At 23.6% G+C, this 27,197-nt stretch overlaps 1 protein-coding gene across 2 annotated transcripts; it reads left to right on the top strand.

Moving 5' to 3' along the window:
- The first annotated feature begins 4,547 nt into the window (after positions 1-4,547).
- On the top strand, positions 4,548-22,672 carry Ntan1 (N-terminal amidohydrolase 1). Of its 2 annotated transcripts, XM_011505017.1 has the most exons (7): positions 4,548-4,816; positions 12,123-12,310; positions 12,893-12,958; positions 20,488-20,670; positions 21,282-21,490; positions 21,927-22,088; positions 22,419-22,672. In XM_011505017.1, exons 2-7 carry the CDS (start codon positions 12,124-12,126, stop codon positions 22,542-22,544), a joined length of 933 nt encoding a protein of 310 aa, XP_011503319.1. In that variant the 5' UTR covers positions 4,548-4,816; position 12,123; the 3' UTR covers positions 22,545-22,672. The 2 variants fall into 2 exon arrangements, with proteins under 2 accessions (XP_011503319.1, XP_011503320.1); XM_011505018.1 differs by lacking the exon at positions 20,488-20,670 and having other exon boundaries at positions 4,549-4,816.
- Positions 22,673-27,197: the final 4,525 nt, after the last annotated feature.

Here is a 27,197-nt window from a genome sequence, read left to right as displayed (position 1 = left end):
ATTAAAATTATATATTTTTATATACATTTTTTTACCTTTTCAAGTACGTTCGTTTGATAAAGATACAATGGAAAACTAAAAACGGAAGAAGTTAATTTATAGAGAAAACGGATGTAGGTAATGTACGTTTATCTCTCCTATCTATTATTTTACATAGTGTTTCTGAAAATTTATATTTCAAATATCAAGCGTTTAGTAAGAAATTATAATGAAATTTAAAAAATCTTGACTACAATCGTATTTGAGATCAGGAGCATATGTTATTAGAATAATATATAAGATAAAAATTTTATATTTATACTATTAAAACTCATAGTATTTTCTAATTTATCATATTTTATAATTTAATATATATAATACATTATAAGAATAAATTAATAAGAATTTTTAATTTTTTAAATAGATTGTTAGGTAAAATATTAATATTTGTAAAATGAAATTTGTTGCTTATTATGTGTGCTATAACAAATTTTTAAATCGTATTTTGAAATATGTTATGATCTATACAAAATTGAATCTAGAAGATATTTATAAGTAAATATATATTTAAACGTGTTAGCCTGCTTTTAATTTTTTTATTTAAGTTAAAGATTATTTAAATATATTAAAAATTTATATTATTTTTAGCTAATTATATAATTTGGTTTTATATTTTTTTCCTACATTGAATTAATTATTCATTGAATAGTACAAACTAAAAATTAGAGTATGGAAAAATTATGGATGGAAATGAAATGTTATATTCTGCATAAATTATATACATTTATAATTAATATACATTATATTATTTTACTAATGTAAATTCTGTACATTCATATTGTGACTAATTTACTGTAATGTAATTACTTTTTCTATTTTGTGAGGATGGGTGCATGGAAAATGCTGAGAATTTACATGATAACATTTATACACTACTAAAAAAAGGGTTACAGGTATTTAGAGGTTATGGGAATTGATAACCACGCGTGACTCGGTATCTCATTAGGTTGTGTTTTACGATTCTAGAACTGCGGGCGAGTTTGTTGTTTATATAATTATAGTATATCAGTAGAATTCTTTATTGGGGTATTATGATTCCATAACCTATACTTTCACCAATAACTGATGCCTGTATATTGTTCCAATAGGCAAATAAGTGTATTTCGAGAAGTCAGGATTGCGTAGTAGTTGTAAGTGTTTAATTACACTTTTTTTCGCAAAAATAAACTCATTTACGACAGTAAAAAAGGCCACTTCAACCTCACATAGCTTTCCATTAATTTTCTTTTTACACACAGTGATACCTATATATAGTGTAATAAAAATATTTTTATTTGATACTTCAAATCGTAAAATTATATGTAAAATGAATCATTCACATTACAATTTTCGCGTAAATTTAATGTAAAATTTTTTTTGTGTCCGCTAAAAGTTTCTCAAGTTTTCTTATACTAATAATATTAAATTCTATTATAAAATTATTTATCCTTTTATTTAAATTTATTTTAATTTGGTACATTATTAGATTAAAACTTTACATTAATGACATGTCCAAATATATATTTATTTTATTATGAAAATAATAAATTTTATTTATTTATAAACGTATTAAATATTTATTGTTGTATTTTTATTTCTTAAAAGCTTCTGTAATAAGTTATGTAAATAAATCAAGATTAAGTATTTATTTCTACTAAGAATTAATATTTGATTATTCAATTAAATTTTAATTATTAAAATTACACATTTAATTGAAACTTATTCATAACAAACAAACTTATCTCATGAGAAATTCTACATAAAAATGAACAAATGTTTATATTTTACACATTAAAATGTTTTTATTTTTAGTCTAGAAATTTATTCTCATCATATTTTAAAGTGATGATTATCATTTTCTGGTCCATTCAATATTGTAATTCAAGTTAAATTGATATCGTTCAAATATAACAAGCTATAACTTATTTCCATCTTTTATATATAGATAACAATTTTTCAAAATCATTCCATAAAAAAGTAAATAATTAACAAATATGTTTTTAATAACTTTATATATAAATGACATTAAATTTGAAAGTTTATGTTTGATATATCAAAAATAATCATTATTTCTTAATATTATATAATAATTATTAGCTGATTTGTATATTATTTTCATTCTATGTTAACTACAACTGAAATAATAAAATAATAAAAACATAATGAATACATTAAAATAATTTTTTTAAATGTAATTATTAATGTGAATAAATAACTATTTGTATTTAAAAAATATAAAAATTATTACATAAAACTAAAATATTAAGGAAATTGAAAAGAAGATAAATAATAATACAAAATTAAAAATTTTTAATATTTTTACTTTTTATAAAATCAAATAAAATTAAAGATCACATAATCACGTTTTCAGTAAATTATTATTTAGTGTGTCGTGAAATTGATAAATTCATGTTTAATTTATAAATTTTCAAGTAAGCATATTTATAATGTAAAAAATATATATTTATATAGATAAATAAATATATGTTTATATAAAAATTTGAAATATTTAATGCATTTTGTGAATGATTATATAAAAATATTCTTATTAAGAATCCATAAAATGAACTAGTATTTGAAAGCGTACTTCTATCATTTTTTAGGTGTTTACTTTATAATTTTCACTCATTCACTAACTCATTTCTTTTATATATATACATTAAAATTTCTTAAAAGAAGTAAAAATACAAAAATATATTTGTATTATACAAGTAATATAATGAAAACTAGATTTTATTATCTAATAATTCAAATTTTTATCGCGATATTTTATCGCAATGAAAAACAAACAGGAAATTGATAGATAATTTATGAACAAGAATTGTATACAAGTTCCACGATGGAATACAAGTAGTATTTCAAATGTTTATTTAGTTTACCAATAATTATTATATTTATTGATTGTGCTGTTTTTACAAAAAACAAATATAATAAAAAAAAATTTATATTAGTAAAATAAAATAGCCAATTTAATATTTATATCTTTTAGTGTATTAATAAGGTAATAATTGATAAACAATTTTTAATCTTTTATTATACGATTAGTATGTATGTGGAGGATGCCAAGATTATTTTCAGTGATGAAAGTTGAGTAACTTTCAACTTCAATTTATATTTTTATACATATTAAAAAATTTCTTTTATTTCAGAAAGAAGTTAAATAAAACATCCTTTATTTAAAACTTAAAATGAATATTCGTCGAAAAAGTTATAATTGTTCATTAGTTATAATAGTAAGATAAGCAAATAGTGAATTTAAACATAATAAGATACAATATTAAAACATGTATTTATACAAATAATAAATTATTGAGATTATAATAGCCTTATTCGCATTGAATAAATCTTGTTTTATCTGAAATTAATGATAACGGTAATTCGATTTGTATAGTATTACCATGTCTTTCTTACTTAGAGTACTTAATTTTTCGTATATTTTTTTACTCCAAATTATAGTTCGGTATACTGGTTGATCAAATAAAATTGCACTGTTAAATTCATTAATATTTTTACATATATTTTAAATAAAAATTTCATAAGAATTTTCAACTAAATTATATCTGAGGATTATTAAATAAATATTTTCAATATATTTACTCTAGTTGGAACTACTGGATTTATCTCAATTTATATCGTGTCTCATAAAAAAACAATGATTTTGAAATGAGAAATTTCAATTGTATATAACAACAACGGGCTCTTTAATATAGTATAACGTATATAATTGTATACGAATTTGCCTTACAATCTTAATTTTGCGTTTGTCGTAAGAACATAAAGGAACGTGTTATTTTGCTCTTTTCTTTATATATATATTATTTTAAAACGGCATATATCCTCATATTTTAGATCAATAGATGAAAAATCTGATTTCAAATATAATAATCAATTAATGGGAACACTTCAAAAGTTTTTGTATACTCAGAATAAAACCAGTAGTTAATGTTTTATCTAATAAATTTTTATATTTGATGAATCAGTATGTAAGATTATATTCTGTCATCTAAATAATTCTGCAACAGATGGTAAATTTTTTTTCATTGAAATAGTTTTTATGTATTCATTTTAAGGAAAAATAGTTCTTATCTATAACAAACCAATTATATGATAAAAATTAATGATAGATACATATACTTTACTTTATCATATTCAACAATTTTCATAGTACAAAAAAAATGATTAAACTATTTTATTAAAAATTGTTTTCCAGAATATTACGCGATACACACACACACACACACACGCACGCATGTATATATATATATATATATATATTAAACTGGTATATTCAATTTTACAAAATCCAAGTTTCAACGAGATAATAATAAATAATTTTTTACCCAAAATATTTCTTTTATGATAGTAAAGTATGCACTAACAAAAGTCTTATTCTTGACACTTGTGTATTCATATAATATAAAAGATAAAAATCATGTTGGTAGCGTCCCAAAAGTGTATTCGATTCGTATTCATTGGTGATAACCCATGGAAATCTCATTGGTCAATAATGCGTATCGACCATTTGTATCTAAGCAACCAATCCACTCTTCAATTGATACTAAACGCACAGGCTATAATTAGCCCAATATGATATGTTAAAAAGTGTGCACACGCCTCGTAAATTAGATCACGATCGGTCTTTCTTAATTTCTCCCCTCTTCCACGTTTCTGTGGTTAACGTCATTGAATGGACAACAGTTGCCGCTGAGGCCATGACAGCCAGGTCTAGTTTAGCCAATTGCTTTTTTTTCGGAAGGTCGCATGTACGTGCGAGAACATCAAAAATATAATACACGGGGTAAATATTTGTGAGAAAAAGTGTAGAGTTTGATATATCAAAACCGATCAGTTTATAAATTTATTATTTATTGAATGATTAATTGACTGATTGCTTTAGCGATTTTGAAGTATAATCGTTTTATTATGTTTTGTGTCGCACAGTGATTTTGTGATATAATAACCATGACTGGAAATAGATACTTGAAATTTCTTACGTTTGGAAACAAAATTAATTATTTGTTATCAACATTTTTTCATTTTTATAAAGTACAAATCATTTATACTGTAATTAACTAGTAATAATTTTATATTTAAGTCAATTTTTATACAGTCAATATATTACAAGGTGCAAAATAATAATTGAAAATAATACTTAACTTAATTGTAAAAAATAAAACTTTTATATTGTATTATCAGTAATGTCCAATAAATTACCAGTATTTTATTAAAGATTCTTTCATGCTAATAAATATATAAAATTGTAAAATACAATCTTTATCTTATATCGTACAATAATTAATTTAAATGTAATGATAATATGTTATATAATATATAATGATGATATATAAATAAAAATATTGAGTTCACAAAAAGGTAAACTAAAATAAAAATTTTAAAAAAATATAATCAAATTTGCACACCTTAGAAAGCATACAAGAAAATGTAGATCAAGTAATAAATAAACTCACATCTATGTTCAATGCTATTAATCCATTGAAGACTTTAAATATTCAATTTATTATACGTATATGAGACATACATTACTAATTATAAATAAGTATTGTTTATACTACTTCAATATAGATCTCAGATTTTGTATACATGAGTTGTTATTTCAAAGAAAATTCTATTATTTAACAATTTATGAGTATTTATTTTAGTTCTTTATCTTAACACTTACCATTAAAAATTCAATTTTTATTAATTAAAATAAGTTCTATTTTCTACAAATAAATAAGTTCTTAGAATAATATCAGAATAATAATTTTTAATATTTTTTCGTTTATTTACAAACTTTCTTTTGCATTCATTTACAACTTTCAAAAATTTAATAGAAACAATTCATCTGAATTTATTTTAGGAGTTAATTACATATTAACTTAATATACAAATACTATTAAATTGAAAATTTTGTAAGTTTTAATAGAACTTTAAATAGACATTTTGTAATGTTAGATATTTACGGTTAAATCATTAACAAATTTAATTTTTAAATTAAAGAAAAATCAAATAAATATTAATTGGATATACCTATAACTATACCTCATAAATATATAAACCCTATAAATACAAATAAATTGAAAAATTGTAAAAAATTATCTTATACAAAAAAAAGAATTTATGTCAAAAATTTAAAAAATTGTAATATAAAAAATTTTTAATGTATGAATTATTCATGTACATAATTTACAATATTAATTGTAAAATAAAATGCAATGAACTTCATATTTGCCTAATATTGAGTCATATTGTCATTTTCATTTTGTTTAGTAATTGTACTGAATACAAGTATAATGTGTACATTCAAAATGTATACGAATAACAGAATTGTCTGTATTTTTAATATTCAATAAGTACTATTTTTGATTTTTAATTTAGACAATATTAACTGAAACTTTTAGAAATATTATTATTAATTTGATTAAAATCTGTGATTAAGTATTTAAATATAATCATCATGTACTTATTTAAGTATGAATTTTTAATATTATATTTTTTTTCATAAAATTTTACATTGTAAATATTTATCAACTTACAATGTTTCAAACATACTACTTTTATTTATTTTTTGCCATTAATAGTTAATATTTTTCTGTATATATTATGTTTTATTTTTATGAATTAGATTTTTATCTAAATATGTTTAGTTATATTATTTCTAAGACTGTTTATATTTTATACTTTTAGAAATTACAATTATTAAAGGTTTTATCTAATATTTAATTTATACTTTTAGTTTATTCTTAGATTCATCATGAATATTTATCATTTGCTAGTTTTACCCATTTTTATAATAAATATAAAAATTTCATTCTAATATACTATACTGAATCTGATAAATTTACTATAGATTTTTTGGATTATAACATTCTCACAAATCTTATATAAAATAAATATTTGTATGTTTAAAATGTGAGGATATTCAATTGAATGGAAATTAATAAATATGTATTTCTTGATAGAATTTTTACTTAGTTATTTTTGAGTATATTAAAGTGTTTATTACATTTTACATTTTAATTATGATACTGAATATTAAATTAGAATTAATACAAGCAACTTTGTTTAAATTTATTTTATAACAATATAAACATTCATTGTAAATTGTAAATATTTGTAGGATTTGAAAATATTTTTTTTATTTTCTGAATTGTATTTTTAACTGTATGTATTTATTGTCAAATAATTATGTTCATATATATACTAACTCATAGTTTGTTCTTTATTTACTTTTTAATTAATTTATTAAATAAGTACAAATTCTTACTAGAATTTAATAAAAGTTTTTGTTAAATTTAAAAACATAAAAATACGTTTTTAGAACATTACCTGAAGTGAGTATATTTTTTTTTATAACCATTGCTTTGCAAGAAAGATCAATACTAAGAAAGAAATATTTACTTTAAACAGCTAAGGATATTTTTCTGATATGAAATGAAATTATAATATATACATATAATAATTATAATATACAATATAATACAGATAATAAACGTATACAAAAAATGTGGGATCAGAGGTATCATAGATATATAGTTTTCTCTTTCACTTTTTGTTTTGGTAATTTAATAATTTTTTGGCGTGTCGGCTATACAAGGAATATTTGTGGTACAAACAAATCACAACTTGAGTAATTGTGAAAGAAGATAAAAATAAACAATAAAACATTTATTGTAATGTTAATATCAGTTACATTCATCTCTAAGATTATAGTTGAAAAAAAGATAACTATTATCTATAAATCAGATATACTCTTTCTTATTTTATCTACAAATACAATATTAATTACAAACATTAAAAATATTACAAATATATAAATTTCCAATATAATTAAAATATGAAATGTATAGTTCATACATAATTTAACAAGAGATTAAAATTATAATTGATAATAAAATAGAAAGATTTCATTTTATAAAACACTAACATTATACAAAAATAAATAATATAAATTCTTTATTTATTTGTGTTTAAAATATTTTACTGAAAGCGACATTGAAGCTAAACTAATAAGAATTATAAAGTACTAAAAAGAATAAAAATTAATTTTACTAACGAAGAAGAATTTTATTAAAGAAGAATATTGCAAAAAAAATAAAATTGAAATAAAATAAATGTATGTGATCAATATTGAAAATAACAAAAAAATATATACGATAAGCTTATAATTAAGAAATTTATAATATATTAAATCTTATTAAAATATTTGTTTATAAATCGTTTAATTTTTTATGATATTATGATTTTATGCAATAATAAATATGAATACTATTTATATCATTTGACTCGAAATGAAATTAGCAAAATATAGATTCAAATGCAATAATTATAATATTCATAATAAAATAAAACGCAATAGTATAAAAAAATTAATTTTAATTTTCAAATTTTTATATAGCTAGTAAGTATATATAATTGATTTCTATATTGAAATGCTTTTTAATCATTTTCAATTTTTAATTTAAATAATAATTTAAATGATTTAAAATAAAACGTTCACACTCTCAGAAATATTTTAGAATTTCAGTCATAAAAGTTTTATAATTTTTAATAAAATGAAAATGAAGAGCAGATGAAAACAGATTCTTTCATATAGATATATAGTCTAGTACTGAATTTCTTTATAAGTATTTACATTAGAATTTATTATGATTAATTCTAATGTTATAATTGTAATAATTTATCCAATAAATGAATACTTTTTTTATTTATTATAATTTTAATCTATTACAGTTCAATAGCATATTACATTTTTAGCATAATTATTAAAGATATTTTTTTTTATTAAATATATTATTAATATTATAAAATTATATGTATTTTTTACAATCAATTACATGATATTTTTGTACATATATTTGTTAAATATTTAACATGTACAATAATATGACTTGTATGCTTCCAATTAAAATTTCATATATACATTTGATTTTATTAAAAATTTAAACTAATTCATATGAAGCAAAAATTTATATATATTTCCAATTAATTTTTACTACTAATAGTTTAAACAATTAACTTAAAATTATTTATCTTTATATTTGTAATATACGATTAACAATATGCTTGAATAAATTAATGTGTTATTAAAAAAAGTACTTTCTAATATATGTTGAATATGATTTTATTATTATATGTTAATTAAATAAAATTTTTATATCCTGTACAATTACTACTTCGGTAGTTTCATTAGTCTAAACATCTCAAGTCGATAAAAGCTTAATTTTTAAACTAAAAATTAATAAAAATTTAAAATAAAATATCAGAAATATTTTTCTCTAATGACAGAAATACAAGGAAATCAATGTTTGATAAGTTTGTCACAACTCTTTTTTCTACTATTTTTTAAAAGTCTAGCTTTATTGTATTGTATGCTAAAAAAATTTGCTAAATGGAATATTTTTTCTTAAAGAATATTTATGAATAAATTTGAATTATAATTATTCTATTTATTATATATATATATATATATATATATGTGTGTGTGTGTGTGTGTGTGTGTGTGTGTGTGTGTGTGTGTTTTAATACATGATTTAAGTCATATGTTCATTTAATGTTAAAACATTTGACCTTTTATTTATTTATATTTAAATTAATAAATTTAGTTCTATTTTGTACAATAGCTTATGATTTATATACAGTGTCCATAACATATTTATATTTTTTATTGGCTCAACTTAAATTCGAAATTAATAATTTAATTTTAAATTTCCTTCTGCTTGGCAAAGTTTAGTTTGATTCACGTATAATTTATAAATATTTTTCTAGTACGTGTATCTCAATTAAATAAAAAAAAATTTTTTATAATATTGAATTTTCAAGGCTGAATAACTATTTCATAATTTTTTTTATTAAATTATTAAATGTTATACAATTATATGTTTATTAAATTTGATTATAAGATTATTTGAATTTATTCATGAGACTATTATATATTGTATTAATAACAATATAAAAAATTGTAATGATATTAAAATAATGATATATTACATAAATATTGTATGAATAAAAGTATTTGAAAATTATTATTTACCTATAATAAAAATGATTACCACATTAAAATTTACTAAAATCTTCCAATTTAAATAAATGTCCAAATAAATATGTTAAAGGGAGTATTATACTGGTAAAACCTATAATTGAATAAAGAAACAATTTATTTTCAATGTATTTAAAAATACCCTAAAGTATTATTTAACGTATTTATATTTAATATGAAAATTACAAAATATTTGAAGTAACTTCACGATTTTATTTGAAATCAATAAAAACAAAAAACTGTTGAAGATAAATACTTTTCCATTTATTCATTATGCCTCTTTATTTATATTTTAAAACGTATGAAAATATAATAAATAGTTTATGAATTTAAATAATATTTATTTATTTAAATGGTTTAAATAAATGATTAATGTATCCTATAAATCAGATACCAATACCCACGTCGATTTTTAAGAATTAGTTATCATATCAAAATTCGAAGTACTAGAATAACTTAAATTAATATACGTATGTTAAATGTTTGAATATTATGTTTATTCGTACAAGTATCGTGAAAACTAGAGGTTCACGCTTTATGCTTGCAACTGTTATGTTCTTTTCATCTATTATTATTTATTTCACCTTCAGTGCACATAGTTTATAGTAGTTATTATTTAGCAATTATTGATTTTCCTTTCTTTCTATCTAATGATTTAATTTGAAGTAGTATTTGTAAATTATTGTGTAAGAAAAGTTTATTGTTAAAAATGCTAAAAATACATATTTCAAAGAATTTTCCGTTATTCTCAGTTATTCGACGTTTTGTTCGATATTGATTTACTTGGTTGACTAGTGATAGTTTTTGTATTTAATTTGAGCTTTGTGCTATATCATTTATCTGATTATTTTTCCAATATTACTTTTATAGACTTACATTTATAGAATTTTTTTTAATAAGTCTCATCTATCGGCACTTTTTTTGTCTTATTGATACCTGTAGTATTTACAAATTTTACATCTAGTCGAATAAAATCTAAGTGTTCATATTTAGATGAATTCATGAATTGAATTTCAATTTAATAATACATTAAATTAATAATTAATAATCAATTTTAATCAACTCTAAATCAATTATTAACAGTAGATTTAAAATTCTGTTTACCATTAATTTTTTAATAATATATTAATTGATTCAATAGTATATTATAAAATAATTAAAAATATTCAATCAATTTACTTCAAAATGTATGTAAATTATTAATACTCGTTCGACGAGAAAGTAAACATTTCAGAGAAGCACATATTTTATTAAGTATTTAAAAAATTATTTAATAAAACAAATAATTAATGAAAATAAAAATATAGTAATAGATAAATAAAAAAACTTATTTAGAGAATAATAATAATATTTGTATTTTAAGAATGCATTTATTTTTATTTTTTAAATTATTTTGGAGTAGCATATATAATTAACCATTAAAGCATTAGATTTTTTATTTCATTTATCGTGTCACATAATTTAGTGTTTTAATAATAAACTATCTTTTGTATTATAGAATTTTTTCTTGAAAATATCACAGAAAGGATTAAAATATTAAATAATTGGTTCGTGAAAATTTTTGGTGATTTTCATTTTGCATTGAAAGCACCTACTATATTATTAATGTATGCTAGCACTTAATTTATGAAAATACACAAATACACAAAAAATATATTTTAAATGAAAAGTATTAAAGTTTTTTCAAAATATTATATAAATTTAATTTTGAAATTAAAATTAGAAAAGGTAAATTTTTTTTATATATAGTGTTATTATATTTTATAAAAGCCTACATTATAGATATCAGCAATTATACAATAATATTTTTATCAATATTAATCTAAATATCAAAATTCTAATTACTATTTTTAATGTAAAATTGAACATTATGCTTAGATATTCTACGAATTAAAGTTTTATTCCACTATTTATATATTTTCCTATGACATATATTATTCTATGAATAATGAAGAGTCTTAAAACGTTAAGATTGTAATTGCAATATATATAGCCTTTTACAATCAAATATATATGATTAAAATATAACTTGATTTAATAATAATTACTATTTTATATTTTATAGAATGGTACTGGTCGTAAATGGGGTTCTCCAGGAGGAGACCCCTTCGGATAGTCGATCTTTATATGCTGCACACCCGATATATCGAGAAACAGCGACGCAACTTCATATGACACCAGCAAAGCTTGTTGGTCCTGCTGGACTTTTATATATTCAACAACGAGAAATGGCTGCTACTCTGCCACATGATAGTAATTTATAATTGTCAAAGATTACTCTAGTAATAAAATTTAAACAAATAATCACTCTTTAAAAATATATTTTATATTATCAACTTTCAACAATGATGTAATTAATTTTACAAAAAAATTTGACAAGAAAAGTATATATCATTAACGTTTCTATAATTGCAATTACCAAATATTTTTTTATATTAAAAAAAGTTTTTTTGTAATTTTTACTTTCGTCGTTCAAGATCGAATTTATAAATTACTATTCAAATTTACTAATATTTTATAAGTAAAAATATTAAACCTTGTTTCTTTATTGTTATTAAATAACATTTTTAATTTTTCTAATATTCAATCATTAATAATCAGTCAAATAAATATTTTAATGAAAATATTTTTATCGCAGCAATGAAGATGGTATAAAGTATTTTATTTAACTTTATATAATGTAATGTCGATTTCTGTAAATTGCTGGATTAAATTTATATTAAAATAATTATGAATTAAAATTTAAAATACAAAAAATATGTTTAAATGTTGTTTAAATAAATCAATTATTTATGTAAATAAAATGTAAAAGAATTTAAATAATTTATTTTATAGAAAATGTGAATATTCTTGGATCAGATGACGTAACGACATGTGTAATTGTTGTGCTAAGGCATTCTGGTAAGTTATTAAACGTTATATTTATTAAGTTTATGTTAAAATAATTTATGTTATTTTTATTTTTGAAAATATTAAAAATAATGAAAGTTTTTATAAATATACCGTTGTATTTTAAACAATTACATTTTATATTATGTACTTCATATATTTGTAATTACTACTTTTTAACTATTACAATCGTTTTAATTAGTTCTTAAAATGAATATATTAAACCTATTATTTATTCAATTGAAATATTATTATTTAATTGAAATATCTTTCTAATGATAAACTTTTACATTTAACACAGTAAATATATTGCTTTTATGTACTCTCTTATGTGTCTATCTAATTATAAAATTATACTTTTTTATGGTCAACATGGTTTATAATATATATTTATGGTATATTAGAATAATTATGTATTATTCATAGAATATTAATAACTATATCTGTAGAAAGATGTGATTACATATTTGAATAATAATATAATTTTTGTAGATATTTCTAATTGTCAAAAAAAAATTATACAATGTTTGTTATTGTCTTCCTACATTTTATATGATCATATATTTTCGCTATATAATAAATTTTTAAACTTCTAAAAGTCTCTTTATAATCTTGTCAAGCGGCTGTAATTTTTGTAATTTTAAGTTATCTTCAGCAAATATTTCAAATATATTAATTTGTACATTTAATTAAAAAAATTAGATATAACTTTATTATAATTATTAAGTTTATTCCCACTGAGATTTGTTATGGAACAAATAAAAAAAGTAATTATTATAAAGTAAGTGGAATGTTTTTATTCATGAGAATACCTTGGATTGACGTATTGATTTAAAAATACATTTAGTACACAATGGTTTTTTTTAAATAATTAAATTACATATATTTGTAATTTGATAATATAAACGTCTTTTGCAAGAATGACTCTTTCTCATATATCAACAATCGATATTTCTGCCATTTGTAGGAGATATCTATAATACACCATGCGGGAGTATATCTATACGAAGAATCAGTCTGCATATTACTTCCTTCTCGGTTATGTACGTGTATACGTTCAATTCTATAATATTTTATAATTATTTTGATGGTTCCAATGCATCATTGTCTATTCATTATATATTGTTTTTTTTTATTATTTACCTTATTTATGCATTTCGGTTCATAAAATATTTGTAAAAGATATACCTTCTTTTTTCCGATATAATTCTAACACATAATTAATTATCTAAAAAAATACGTAAATTTAACTTTATCTTATTTAGGAATCTATGATATTTGTAGAAAATGTAAATTGTATCAGTATATGTAATTATTATTATAAAATAAGTGTTCAGGATTGGAGCACTTTACAAGAAAATTAATTCTCCGCAATTTGTAATCGTTATAGTTCGCGAAATCGTAAACATTGACTCCGGAATTTTTCGATCATTTTAACGCTTTTGCTTGCGAACGTCCTGTATTATTTATCTAGTTACCACATAGTCACCACGGTAGAATTCTCCAAACGTCTAAATCTTGCTTCCCTACAATTCTCGAACGTTCTAGAGCTTGGACTCTGACGTCATGCAAAACTTTCGGCATAGCAACACCAATATATTGTTGCCAGCTAAATAATTTTCCGTGCGCATATTTAAAGGACGCACGCGACAAACTTGCTTTCTATCTGAAATTCTCTCAGTGAAGACGCCATGGCACGGATCACGGCCTGGCTTTGCAGGACCGCCATGGAATAGTCGATGCAATAGACGCCACGGAACGAATAAGCCTTTAGTTTCGTGCGCGTATTCAATAGGCTTGTAGGTTCACTATAAATCACTAAATCAATTAGTTATCAGTTAATACTCTACACAGCAACTAAACTCCGCCTTATACTAGTTAGTGAATTTTACAAATTATACGCACATAATTCTGCCAGACTCTACAATAATAAGCTAGTAAGCCAACAGTGAAGTCATAATCATTTATAACCATTTATAAATGTATAAATGTATTTATAAGTGCGCAATAGTCAAGTAGTCAAGAATGCTGATCGCATTACAAGAGTGAATATTAAATAAGAAGCGCACCACCAATGCACTCATCACAGAATTAGGTAAGAAAATGAATTTCTGTGAATTTAATCGAAAGAGGAACCAAATATTGAAAACGTACGCGCCAGTCTCATACGGCACTGATGGTGCGAACGCACCAGTCGCGATAGGCACTATATGCTTGCAAAGCTCTCGCAAACGGCTGAAGGTACACGAAATGACACCAGCTACAAGGGCATTCTTGCATGAGTCAACTAAGAGGAAACACGCTATACTGCTAGATGCCACCACACTCTGCGGTCGAAGCGATGCGCCTTCTGTAAGACCGTTGTCTTCGGATACTGATCACCGGACGAGGGGCTGCACCTTCTATAGAGGTCATTATAATCGGTGTTGCACTCCGAATTGAGGAGACAATGCCCACTACTTCTGTACAAGTGCCACAATACTGCTAAATGCCCGCTGAGGTATTAAATAAAAAAACTCGTACCTAAAGTACCAAACGTGGCTCTATACAAGGAGTGTCAAGGATTTACGCCCTTGCACTTCTTAGTGTAGTAACTTTTATCAAGTGCACTATAACCTCGACTTGAAGTGCACGCTAATTTCACCCAAAATACCAACAAGGAGCGGTACGGTCTCACTGATTCTCACTACCAACGTAGAATCATACTTGTGTGTTTATAATTCAAACTCAATAAATATCACGAAAAACAAATGTGTTTATTACTGAATTGAAGCATTAACCTCTCACTTATTCACACACTGACACCAGTAACGTGGTGGATATGGCCTAATCCAAATATCCTGGTCTTTTGACCACCAAGTGACTGGAACTCCGAACAGTAAGACATATTTAAAAATAAAAAAATTAAATAATTAAATTTAAAATTTCTACTATTGAAAACAAATAATAATTAATTTAAAACTATTATATTAAAAAATACAATTAATACTAAATTCTAACATTGTTTAGACAAAATTATACAAATATAAAAATATAAATGAATCCTTATAACAGAATAAAAATGTATTTATTGTAAACAAAATTATAAATAATAGTAATTATAAACTAAATAATGTTATTGCTGAAATATAATTGAAAAATAATAATTTCATGAATATTAATCTTCTCTTTTTTAATTACGTTGTTAAGAATTCGTAAACATTATACAAATTTATTTAAAAGAATTAAGAAATATATAATTATTTGAAAGTATATTTGCTTGTCATTTTCATTAATTTCGATATTTTTTTCAAAACTGGATCATATTGACTCAAGTCATGAAATTTAACAGGATGTTACACATTCTGCTCAACTTAAAATATAATGTAATTAATACTTTCTGCAACGATTTTTATAAGGTAATATAGATCTTTATAATCAATTATAAATTTTTAATTTTTCTAATCACAATTAACTATTATAAATTATCGATTTTATAATCCTATAACAATAACATTTGAGAAGCTGATTAACAATAAGCATAATAATAGGAGTACGTCAGAATAATAAAATTTATTATAATAATTTATTTTATTGAGTAACAATTAGCTTTATAATATAATTTTCTTTAATAACAGTTCCTAAAATTAAATGTATATAAATATGTTGTTAACATTGCAAAAGGAAAACTTTTTAAAATTGTTTTATGATAGATAAAATAAGGCAAAAAATTGAATCAATGTAAAGAAGAAAAACAGTTGATTGACGTGGCAGCGCTGAAAAGAATAAACATTTTCATTTAACTAATTAAAATAATAAAAACATTAGATCTTCAACAATAAAACAATAAGTAAAGTATAAGAAAACAAAAGTAAAGTTCAGCAAATAAATTGATCATGCCAAGACAAATAATGTCAAGAATTGACTATATATATATTGATTGTAAGTATTGATAATAAGAAATTCATTATTTAAAATAAAACTGGGTAAAAAGTAAATGTTGGCCAGTCCATTATTAGCAGCGTAATATTGATGTGTCAAAACAACATTAATATCAAGTCATATTACAATCTGCATAAATATGGTAGTATCTGAAAATGAATACAAACTGATTGCAACGAACCAGTTACCGATATCAATTAGTTAATACAAGACACTACAGGAACAGCAGAAATGTAAAGAAGTTGATATTCTTGACGTAGTCTTATCTACAATAGTAATAAATAACCTTATAAAATAAAAGCCTTTGTGGAAAGAATTTGAATAAATACTAACAAATAGCCTAGACAAGAGCGAAATACTTAAAGAACTCAAATTATGAAATGTTATTATATTATGTATTTCATATATACAATTTGAGTTACTGTATTAATAAATACTATAAACTGATATTGTAAAAAGAGAACATATTACGAAAAGTCGAGGTCAAAGAAGATTTGTAAAATACAGTCTGCATGTGCTATCAATAAGAATTCCTACAATGAGATCGAACAATGAAACGATTAATCAATTACTATAATAATTGGTGTAAACATGATGCAGAGATTTGTCCAGTAAGAGAATTCGAAAACTCTGTATGAAATTAAGGTTATTCGGTTTAATAAGAAAATTTAAATAAATTAGGATTAAAATTAATAGAAGTTATGGATATGCAAAATTCTGAAATGACGAGAAATCTAGAATATATATATATATATTACAATATATAATAATATCACAGAATAATGAATTGGATCACGATCAACGAATAATATCACAGAATAACGAATAGTAAAACTATTTTTCAAGTAGTTAGAATGTTTTGCAGTATTATAAAACATTGCGACAAAGATACACTTAAAAAAAGAGAACTTTAAAATTACAAAAACTTTTGAAATCTGTGATATTAAAACTCTAATGATAATCAACATGTTTCAAAATTGAAAAATGCAAGGAAAAAATTTATAGAATGAATATATTTTGAAAAACTACGACATAAATTAAGAAATCATAAAATGAATGCAATTTTGATTTTAAACTGATTTCAAGGGAGAATAATAGTTTAGTAATTTCTTTATGAATTTGAATATTATTTTATTTAAATAGAATAACAATTTATTAAAGGTACCAAATATGAATGTATATTGTTATGTTACTTTATATAAGACAGCTTTTCATTTTTTTTACAGTGCCTAATAGTTATATACGAAATTTATTATAATATTTATATATAATTTTGATAAATCATTAGATGTTATATAAATATTGATTGAAAAGTAAAGCACACTTTATATTATATTATTAACTATATAACTATTTTATTATATTATAGAATTATAAAGATTATTTCTATAGTAAAGAAATAAATATATTTTTTGATAAATAAAGAAATTCAATTGGAAGAAATGTTTCAGTCGGGCCAAAGCAGAAAGTTGCTAATGAATATACGTATATACCTGAATCATATATGAATGAATATACCTATACACAATTATTGATAGTATTAACACTAATGTGGATAAATTAAATTTTTTGTGATATATATTATGTGTGAGATTGAATATTATTGTCATATTACATTTTAGTGAACAAAATAATATTAATTCTATAGATAATACTTACCATATGCATTAAAATAGAACTTTAAAGTTATTTTTTTTTATAATGAGAATAATTTATTTTTTCACAAACAAATATATGGGCTGTTTTAATTCAAATTTTTTTCTTTTTTTTTTAATATTTAGTGTATTTATATATTTTATATAAACAGTAAAAATCTTGATTAGTTAAAAAGAAGTATAAATATGAAATTGTACAAATGAAGAACAAAAACAATTAGAATAACTAATTTTCGTTTGTACAAAATGAAATCAATTATTTAAAATATGAGATCAATAAATTATGCACCAAGCTAGACATTACAAATATAGTAATTATAATTATTATAGTAATTATAAGTATAATTAATTATTTGTGGAATTTTATTCTAAACGTTGTCATGGTAAGGTCAAAATATCTTATTTGAATCAATAAATTCACTCGACAGCGTCGAGAAGTAAAATGTGATACTTTTGGTATTACTAAATTTACTTTAAATTAACAAGTATTATTTACTATCATATCTATGTTGCATGTGTAATGCGAAAAGTATTAATCTCAGAATATTTTGATACGATAAAAATTCAGTCTATGAAATATATTATTAGATAGAACTACACAGGTTATGAAAATGTGATCTGCAAATTATAATATTATACTTATATTTAAAAAAAAATGTATAGGAAAGAGTATTCTTAATTTATCAATATTATTTGTCTATGATCTAAAAAAAATTTAACAAATAAATCACTATAGTTTTGTCCTTTTGATTTTAAAAAGTAATTATAAATATAAAATAATTCTATTGATTTCCAAATACAGCAAGTAAAAGTAAACAATTTATATCGTTAGTTTTTTTAACTACGTTGAATTTGGTTTACTAAATGAAAAAAGCATGTATATTATACTACATAGACAAAAAAACTATGAAAACTTAAAATACTTTTAAATATCTATTAATTATAATCGATGGTTTTATAAAGTTTAAAAAAATTTGTTTTTATAATAATTGTGCAAAGGTAAATTCGTAATTGAATTGTTCATGAAGTTATTAAATAAATTTCGAACTTTTGCAACTATAATACGCTTATAAAATCAACTAATCCTGGCATCTTATCTATATTTAAAAATTTTCAATGAATAAATGTATTAAACAGGTATTATAGTACGAATAATGATATTATTATAATACAGTGAACAATTATTGATAAAAATATCATTTTGATCTGTATAAAGTATAGTAGAATATTATTTCTGTTTATAATTTAATAATTACTTATATTACTGCTTTTACATGTAATTTTACCAACCAGTAAATACAAAAAATCCATTAATAGGTAAGTATTTAAAACTTATTGTATTTTCCTTACTATTGTATTATTAGAATACGTATAAAAACGCATTATAAATTTTGTAAACTACTTTATTTGAACAAAAAAAAATTATAGACATTGTGAAAGCAGATAATATAGCAAATAAAAAGTAAAGAGTAAAGGACACGTATATATGTAATTTATTTTAAGCTGTATGTTATATTTTTGCAAATATTAATTATAATTATAATATAATTATAATAATATTAGGAAAGGATTAAAGCCAAATAAGAACTTAATTTCTTTAATGCTATACAAAAATCTTAATAAAATTATTCTTAATGTTACTAAAAAATATAATTTTTAATAAATCTCTTGAATTTTATTTCATATTCTATCTAAATCAAAATATTATACAACTAACTTTTTAGTAAATACATAAAAGCAATACATTAGAACTGATATTTGAATCCATTATCATATATTATTAAATATTTCACGTTTCATATCAGTCGTGAAAATATATAAAGAAATGTATAATTTTCCATTTAAGTTTAATAAAAACTGTTGATGTTTTGTATAACTCATTATTTATATTTAAAGAATGTTCTTTATAATGATTTATGATTTTCTTTATTAATTATATTTGTAAAGTAAAAATATTTGTTTTAGGTTCTGGTGCAGTTGCGTTAGCACACCTAGACGGCGCAGGAACAGAAGACGCAGCGGTTCAAATGATCCAGAAAGTATCAGAATTGGCTCTTGGTTTTCCTGAGGGACGTCTTGAGATTCAACTTGTCGGTGGTTATTCTGATCCAAGAAATTATTCTGAAGAGCTTTTCTATAATATACTTTGTAAGCTTCTAAAGTTGATAAATTAATTTTTTACCGAATATTTGATATTATTTAAAATTCATAATATTTTGATTCCCTTTTATTTATTGTAACAATGTTATTCGTTTGTCCACTTTGTTCCAAATATAATCGTATAATATGAATATGTAACTTTTATAAGGAAAATATTGATTATGTGTAAAATATATAAATATATAAATATATAAATAATAAACAATGAAATGAAATTTAAGAAAAAATTATCCATATGTCATTGGATAAATAAGTTTAATAAAAACAAATATATTTTTCTAAAGAATAAAAATAATAACTGAAGTATTATATACATTTCTATTTTTTTTTTGTTATATATTATAACATACATATATATATATATATATATATATATATATATATATATATGTATGTATGTGCGTATATATTATATTTTTATAGTAAAATTACAATAAAAAATATATATATATACTTAACATAAATTGTCATTTTCAATCTCTTATTTTTTTGACAAAATTTTGAGTCAATTATTTGATAAATTTATCAGAAATATATTCTTAATATTTTATCATTCCTGTTCATTGCGTTAAAATTTTATTAAACTTTTAATTTTACAGCGGCGTTTCACAAACAGCCTATCGAGGTAGATCTTACATTATGTTGTGTAGGTGAGCTCAATACAACAGTAAGAGGTAGTATTCACTGGCCCATAATATATGGTATAGGTCTTAACGTCAAAACTGGTGAGATTTTTCCGGCAACTTTTCCTGACAAGGGACCAGATCAGGCACTCAGATGTGCTAGACACTTAACCGGTGGACAACAGGTATTGTGTATGATTATATTATATAATTATATTTTATTTATTGTGTTTTATAATGTGTGTATTTTCTAGTTAATTATATTTCGGTCATTGAACCTTATTTATAAAAATTTATCCAAATTACAAATGATATTGTATACGTATATATTTATATGTATAAATAAATATTTATACATATATAGTGATATATTTAATGAGTTTAAATATATATTAATTTTTGATTTTTATAATTTCCAAAAGAGATTGTTATGTATATAACCTTTTATGACATTATGCAATATGTTTAGGAAATTTTTTAAAAAGCTCAGTACTTTGTTAATAACTAATTATTTTTATTTACATATAATATAATTAATAATGCTACTAAAATTAATATTAAAATGTAAAATATAATATCTTATATAATTACAAACTTTTAATATTTAATTTTATTAATAAGGTTCTGGATGTTTATGATTGCACACTTGGTCTTTTGAGAATTGGACCATTTAATTATGATCCTTTACGAGGTGTTGATCTTTGGCTCGCACAGTCAGATCAATGTATTTTACAACATCTTTCAACATCACCAGACGTTGAACTGCCACATTTTGTTTCTCAGGTATAAAATTATTTAACTATTTTTAATTTTATATAAGTTTGTAATATTTAAATTTAAAAATGGGTAAAAAATTTTCATAAATAAAATTACTTATAATAATTTATTTAAAAACATTATAAAGAATAATTCTTAATAATATGTGTAAACTTTATCCAATTAAGTAATTACAAATTCAAATAAGTAATAACAAGATGTAGTAATTATAAATAGTTTTAAAAATAATGTTAATTTATTAAGAAAAACACGAATCTATTCAAACTTTAACAAATAAATATCTTGTCTAATTATTAATTTTATTTTTAAATTATTACAAATATTGTTTGTTTTTAGATGCGTGCAACTCTTAAATATATACAAGATAACCAATTTCCAGCTGTAACGGTATTCCGAGACAATAGGCCACATTATTATCGACGTGATGAAACAACTGGTACTTGGCAGCCAATACGATATTAATAATCGGGTCATCATTTTCAAAATTCTGAACTAGTAAATTCACGATCTATAACGATACAAATTTTTGGGCTAATCTATACATTCGAAATCATTGAAAAGATTGTTTTGGTAAAACAATAAATTATTAATTTTAATTTTCAATTATTTAACTATTAGTTAATATTAAAAGTATTAACTAAGTCGTTAAAAATTAATCATTAATTTTTATACAATTTTTCGTAAGATCAATCAAATAAAAATGGTAGTTTTAAAGTAAAAACTAATTTATTATTTAATTTGCTAATTTATAAATTTAATTTAATTTAAAACTTGATAAACATTATTTTAAATATTTTCTTATATTTAGAAAGATATCTAATTATTATGCACTAAAGATTATTTTTATAAACTTTATATTTTTACTCATATATCAATGTTTGACTATTGTTAAATAAAAATACGAAAATATTTGCTAAAATAAAATGATTATATACAAAATTGTACAAAAGCAAAAATTAGAACATAAAAAAAAGTAATAAATTTTATTTGAATTTAATAATTTGTTATTATTCTTTAAGATAAATATATAATAATAAACATCTTATTAAACTAATATATTTAAATAATATATGATTCATTTAATAAGGCATCACAATCAAATTATTACGATACAATATGTAAAATTTACCAGTGCAATTGAATTTATTCTCATGGAAACTATTGTAAATCTGTATTGAAATTACTTTCGTATTTAATTCAAAGTCTTTTCATTAAATAACCTCATCAAGGAATGAGTAATTTAAATAAATATATTTGAAGATAATTGATCTATATTTATAATAAATATGTTCATGAATTACTGGTGGCATTATTTAATGAATTTATTGAAGTATTATATTATGACACATTATCGATATTATCATAAAAATTACATAATAGAAATATATTGTAAAGAATAGCTATGATATTAATTTTATAGTTTAAATTTTATGATAAAGAATTTTATAGTATAATTACTTATAATTTAATGATAGTAGTACTGGATTGTACATAAAATACGTTAATATAAAAACAGTTTTGGGACATTATTAATTAACTGAAAAAGATATATATAAATTAAAAATGTATTAAATTTTTTTTTGTAAAAATGTCAAAAATAATTTTTATAATATATTTTTTAATAATAAGAGATATTAAATATAGTTTCGAAAAAAAAATAAATTCCATCTTTCAAATTTCATTGCTAAGTTATAACATGTAAATAGATGGAACTAGCTTAGTGCTGGGTGACTTAAAAACCTGGTGGGTGAAGGCTTGCTGGCAAGTGGAAGGGGCAATGCAGTTATTCAATACTGCCTTTAATGTTTATTGTCTTTCCTTTTATTAAATATAATAAATAGTTAATGATTTGTAAGGAGTATGAATGAAGGTGTAAGTGAATAAATAAGGAGATTTCGTATGTTGGTTACGTAATGACGAGAGTGTAAGTGTATTCTTGGTAGGTTGAAGAGTAATTTCCTTTCTTCTCATACAATGAGTTGCTGTAGTGGCAGACTCGATGAGTTGCTGTAGTGGGAGACTCGCACTGGAGGGGGCAGCGAGTTGGCGCCGCCTTAGCCGCCGGAATAGAGTGAGTGCTGTAGTGGTGGGAGGATGTCCGCGGTGCGTCAGCGAACGTGAGGACAGCTCTTACACCTGTAGTGGTGAGTGACGTTCGTGATGTGACGTAGGTGACGACATGATGACGACGTAGGTATTCGTGAGATTCGATGTGGTGTGGTAGCGGTGCACGTCCGTGGTGTGTTGCTGCTTACGTAGTTAACAGGAGCCGTAGGAGTCGTAATCGTAAGGAACGAGCGTGGTGGTCGTAGGTTACATGAGTTAGCTGGAGCCGTTGTAGTCGTATGGCGAGCCTGCTTGAAGAGTGCACGATTAGACTAGTAAGAGGGAAAGCGCGGCAAGTGCAGCTCCTTCAATATTCTCGTACCGACTTGCTGCGCCGATAGCGCATTGGTGGCTGTTGCTATGCCGATATTTGTCGTGACGTCAACAGGGTATAGCCTTGTAGGGTTCATTTGTTATTACTTTTCGGAATTATAGTCGTATATTTGAGTTTTGGTATAGAAGCATTTTTCGAGTTCGTTGGCCAGTGTTTACAAAACAAATGTTCGCGCGCTCATACCTCTCCCACTTTTGTATTCCGCTTTCAACTGTTTCAATCCGTAACACTTAGTAACAAATAGTTGCTCTTGGTTTTATAATCTGCAATCAATATTATATATAAAATAATTTTACTTAAATGTTTAAAAATCTTCAGTTCTTTTAATTAAATATCTGTTATTTAATTAAATTTTACAAATGTAATTTAAAATATATTTCAATTAAATTATAAATTATTATGTCATACAAAAAAATTAAGGACATTTGAATGACAAATATTTTATTATGTAACCATCAGATTCTGTATATCATTTCGATTTTTACTTAGTCATAATTAGATTAATAATTAGGTTAATAATTACAACAAAAGTGTTTGAATTATGTTTGTAGTAATTTTATTTTTCTAAATATTTAATAATTTTTATCTTTTTATATATTTGTTACATTTTATTTATAAGTTCATAAGTAAGTATTATTTAAATATATAAACTACATTGAATTTATCGACTACACTACATTTAATATATAATTTATTAATATAATATTTAAAAAATTTAGTATTTAAAAACAAGTTAAATGTAAAAGAACTTCCACCTACATAGCAATTTTGTTCATTGCTTTAACAGCATTTTTAAAATACTCCTAAATTACCTAGAATTAAAGATAATTTCAGTTAGATAGTTCTCTTTATTCTTATGCATATATTACTTGCATACATATACTGATATAAATCATATATGAAAACACGATAAATACATTGATATGCCGTGTCACACATTAGATTCAATATTAGACTCCTTTCTCACTGCAGTTCCATTGCTTTTAATGCCTCTTTGACGTTATTTGGATTTGCTTGATCCTCGTCATTTTCGAAAAATATTTTACATACTGTCTACATACATACTGTTTTACATACATGTGAATAGTCGCGATGGCGTTACTCTTGAGGCGGGAAATTGTCCCATTAGTTGGCTAGCGAGGACTCCTCTATGTTTAGCACACGTAACGCATCGAAAGATGTATGATTTTACCGCTGATCTTCCTCCTATGATCCAGTAATGTTGTCGGGTATATTACAGTGTAATTTGAGTGCCTCCATGAAGTGTTCTCAGATGTGCTTGTTCGATTATGAGGTTCGTGAGTTGTGATTGTTTCGGGAGGATGGCTGGGTGTTTTCTGTTTTCTGATATTGCCGCATTCGTTAGTCGTCCACCAACTCTTATGATTCCGTGTACGTCTATGTAGGCGGTGAGTCGATGGAATGCGTATGATAGGGTCAGGCCTGTTGTTTGCATCGTTTGAAATTCTTGGGCCAGGTGTGCCCTTTGGGTCACTGTGTTCTGGCCTGATTTAATTCGTCACGTGTGAGTTGGTTTGAAGGAGGGCGTTTTTCCCTTAGGTATGCGATGAATTTGATGCATGTTGCAGTTATTCTTAGTAGCTTAGTCAATGTTGGGTACTTGTAGACAATGTCCCAGTCGTATTCCGACGTTTTGATAGTGACGATTAATAAGATACTTGGACGGGCTTCCTGGTCGCATTGGTCCTCTTTGTCAATGGGTTGGGTTGGCCACGAGTTTGGAGTTAGTGTCCATGGGAGACCAGTCCACCATAAAGGGTGTGTTTTGAGTTGTTGGGTGGTGAGTCCTCTGGATGCACAGTCGGCTGGATTTGAAGTTCCGGGCACATACCTCCATTGTGCTTCTGCTGTGAGTTCTTGAATTTGTGTGACTCTGTTGCACACAAATTCCTTCCATCTTGATGGGTGAGCCTTGATCCAGGTCAGGGTTACTCGTGAGTCTGTCTATAGATGTGTTACCCTTATCCTTACATTTAGTGAGGTTTTGATGCGTGTGGTGAGCTTTGATAGTAGTAATGCGGCAGTTAATTCTAGCTTAGGTATTGTTAGTTTCTTTAGTGGTGCTACCCTTGTTTTTGAGCATATGAATGTTACAGTAGATTCATTGTCTTCATTGTATATTGCCATGTAGATGACGGCAGCCATTGCTAGTTGCGACGCGTCCGCGAATCCATATAGTTCTATGTTGGATGTTTCCCTTGTTTTGAACCACCGAGGTATGGTTAATTCGTTTAGTGTTTGTAATTCTCTTCTGATGGTGTGCCATCGATTGACAACTTGAGCTGGGAGTGGATCATCCCATCCAACTGAGTGGAGCATAGTTCTTGGAGTAGTAATTTGGCTCGTATTATTACGGGCGATGCGAACCCCAATGGGTCAAACAATTGTTCAATGTCAGAGAGAATGGTGCCCTTTAAAGCGGTGGTTGCTTGGGGAGTCAATGATGTTTGAAAATGTGAAAACGTCTTCGTGTGGCCTCCATTGTAGTCCTAGAATTTTGGTGGCATCTTCGGTCAGGTTGACAGACTGTTCCGGATTCGGCGGTGCCTGGATGGCGGTTATTACTTCTTCGTTGGTGGAGTGCCATTTTGCTAACGCGAATCCGCCCGCCATGCAAAGGTCCCTTAATTGTGTTGCTGTCTCCACTAGTTGAT

Source organism: Ceratosolen solmsi, unplaced genomic scaffold, assembly GCF_000503995.2.
Source record: "Ceratosolen solmsi marchali unplaced genomic scaffold, CerSol_1.0 scaffold49, whole genome shotgun sequence".
Taxonomy (NCBI): Eukaryota; Metazoa; Arthropoda; class Insecta; order Hymenoptera; family Agaonidae; genus Ceratosolen; species Ceratosolen solmsi.
The sequence above is the reverse complement of the archived record's forward strand: the minus strand, read 5'-3'. Positions and strand labels throughout refer to the sequence as shown.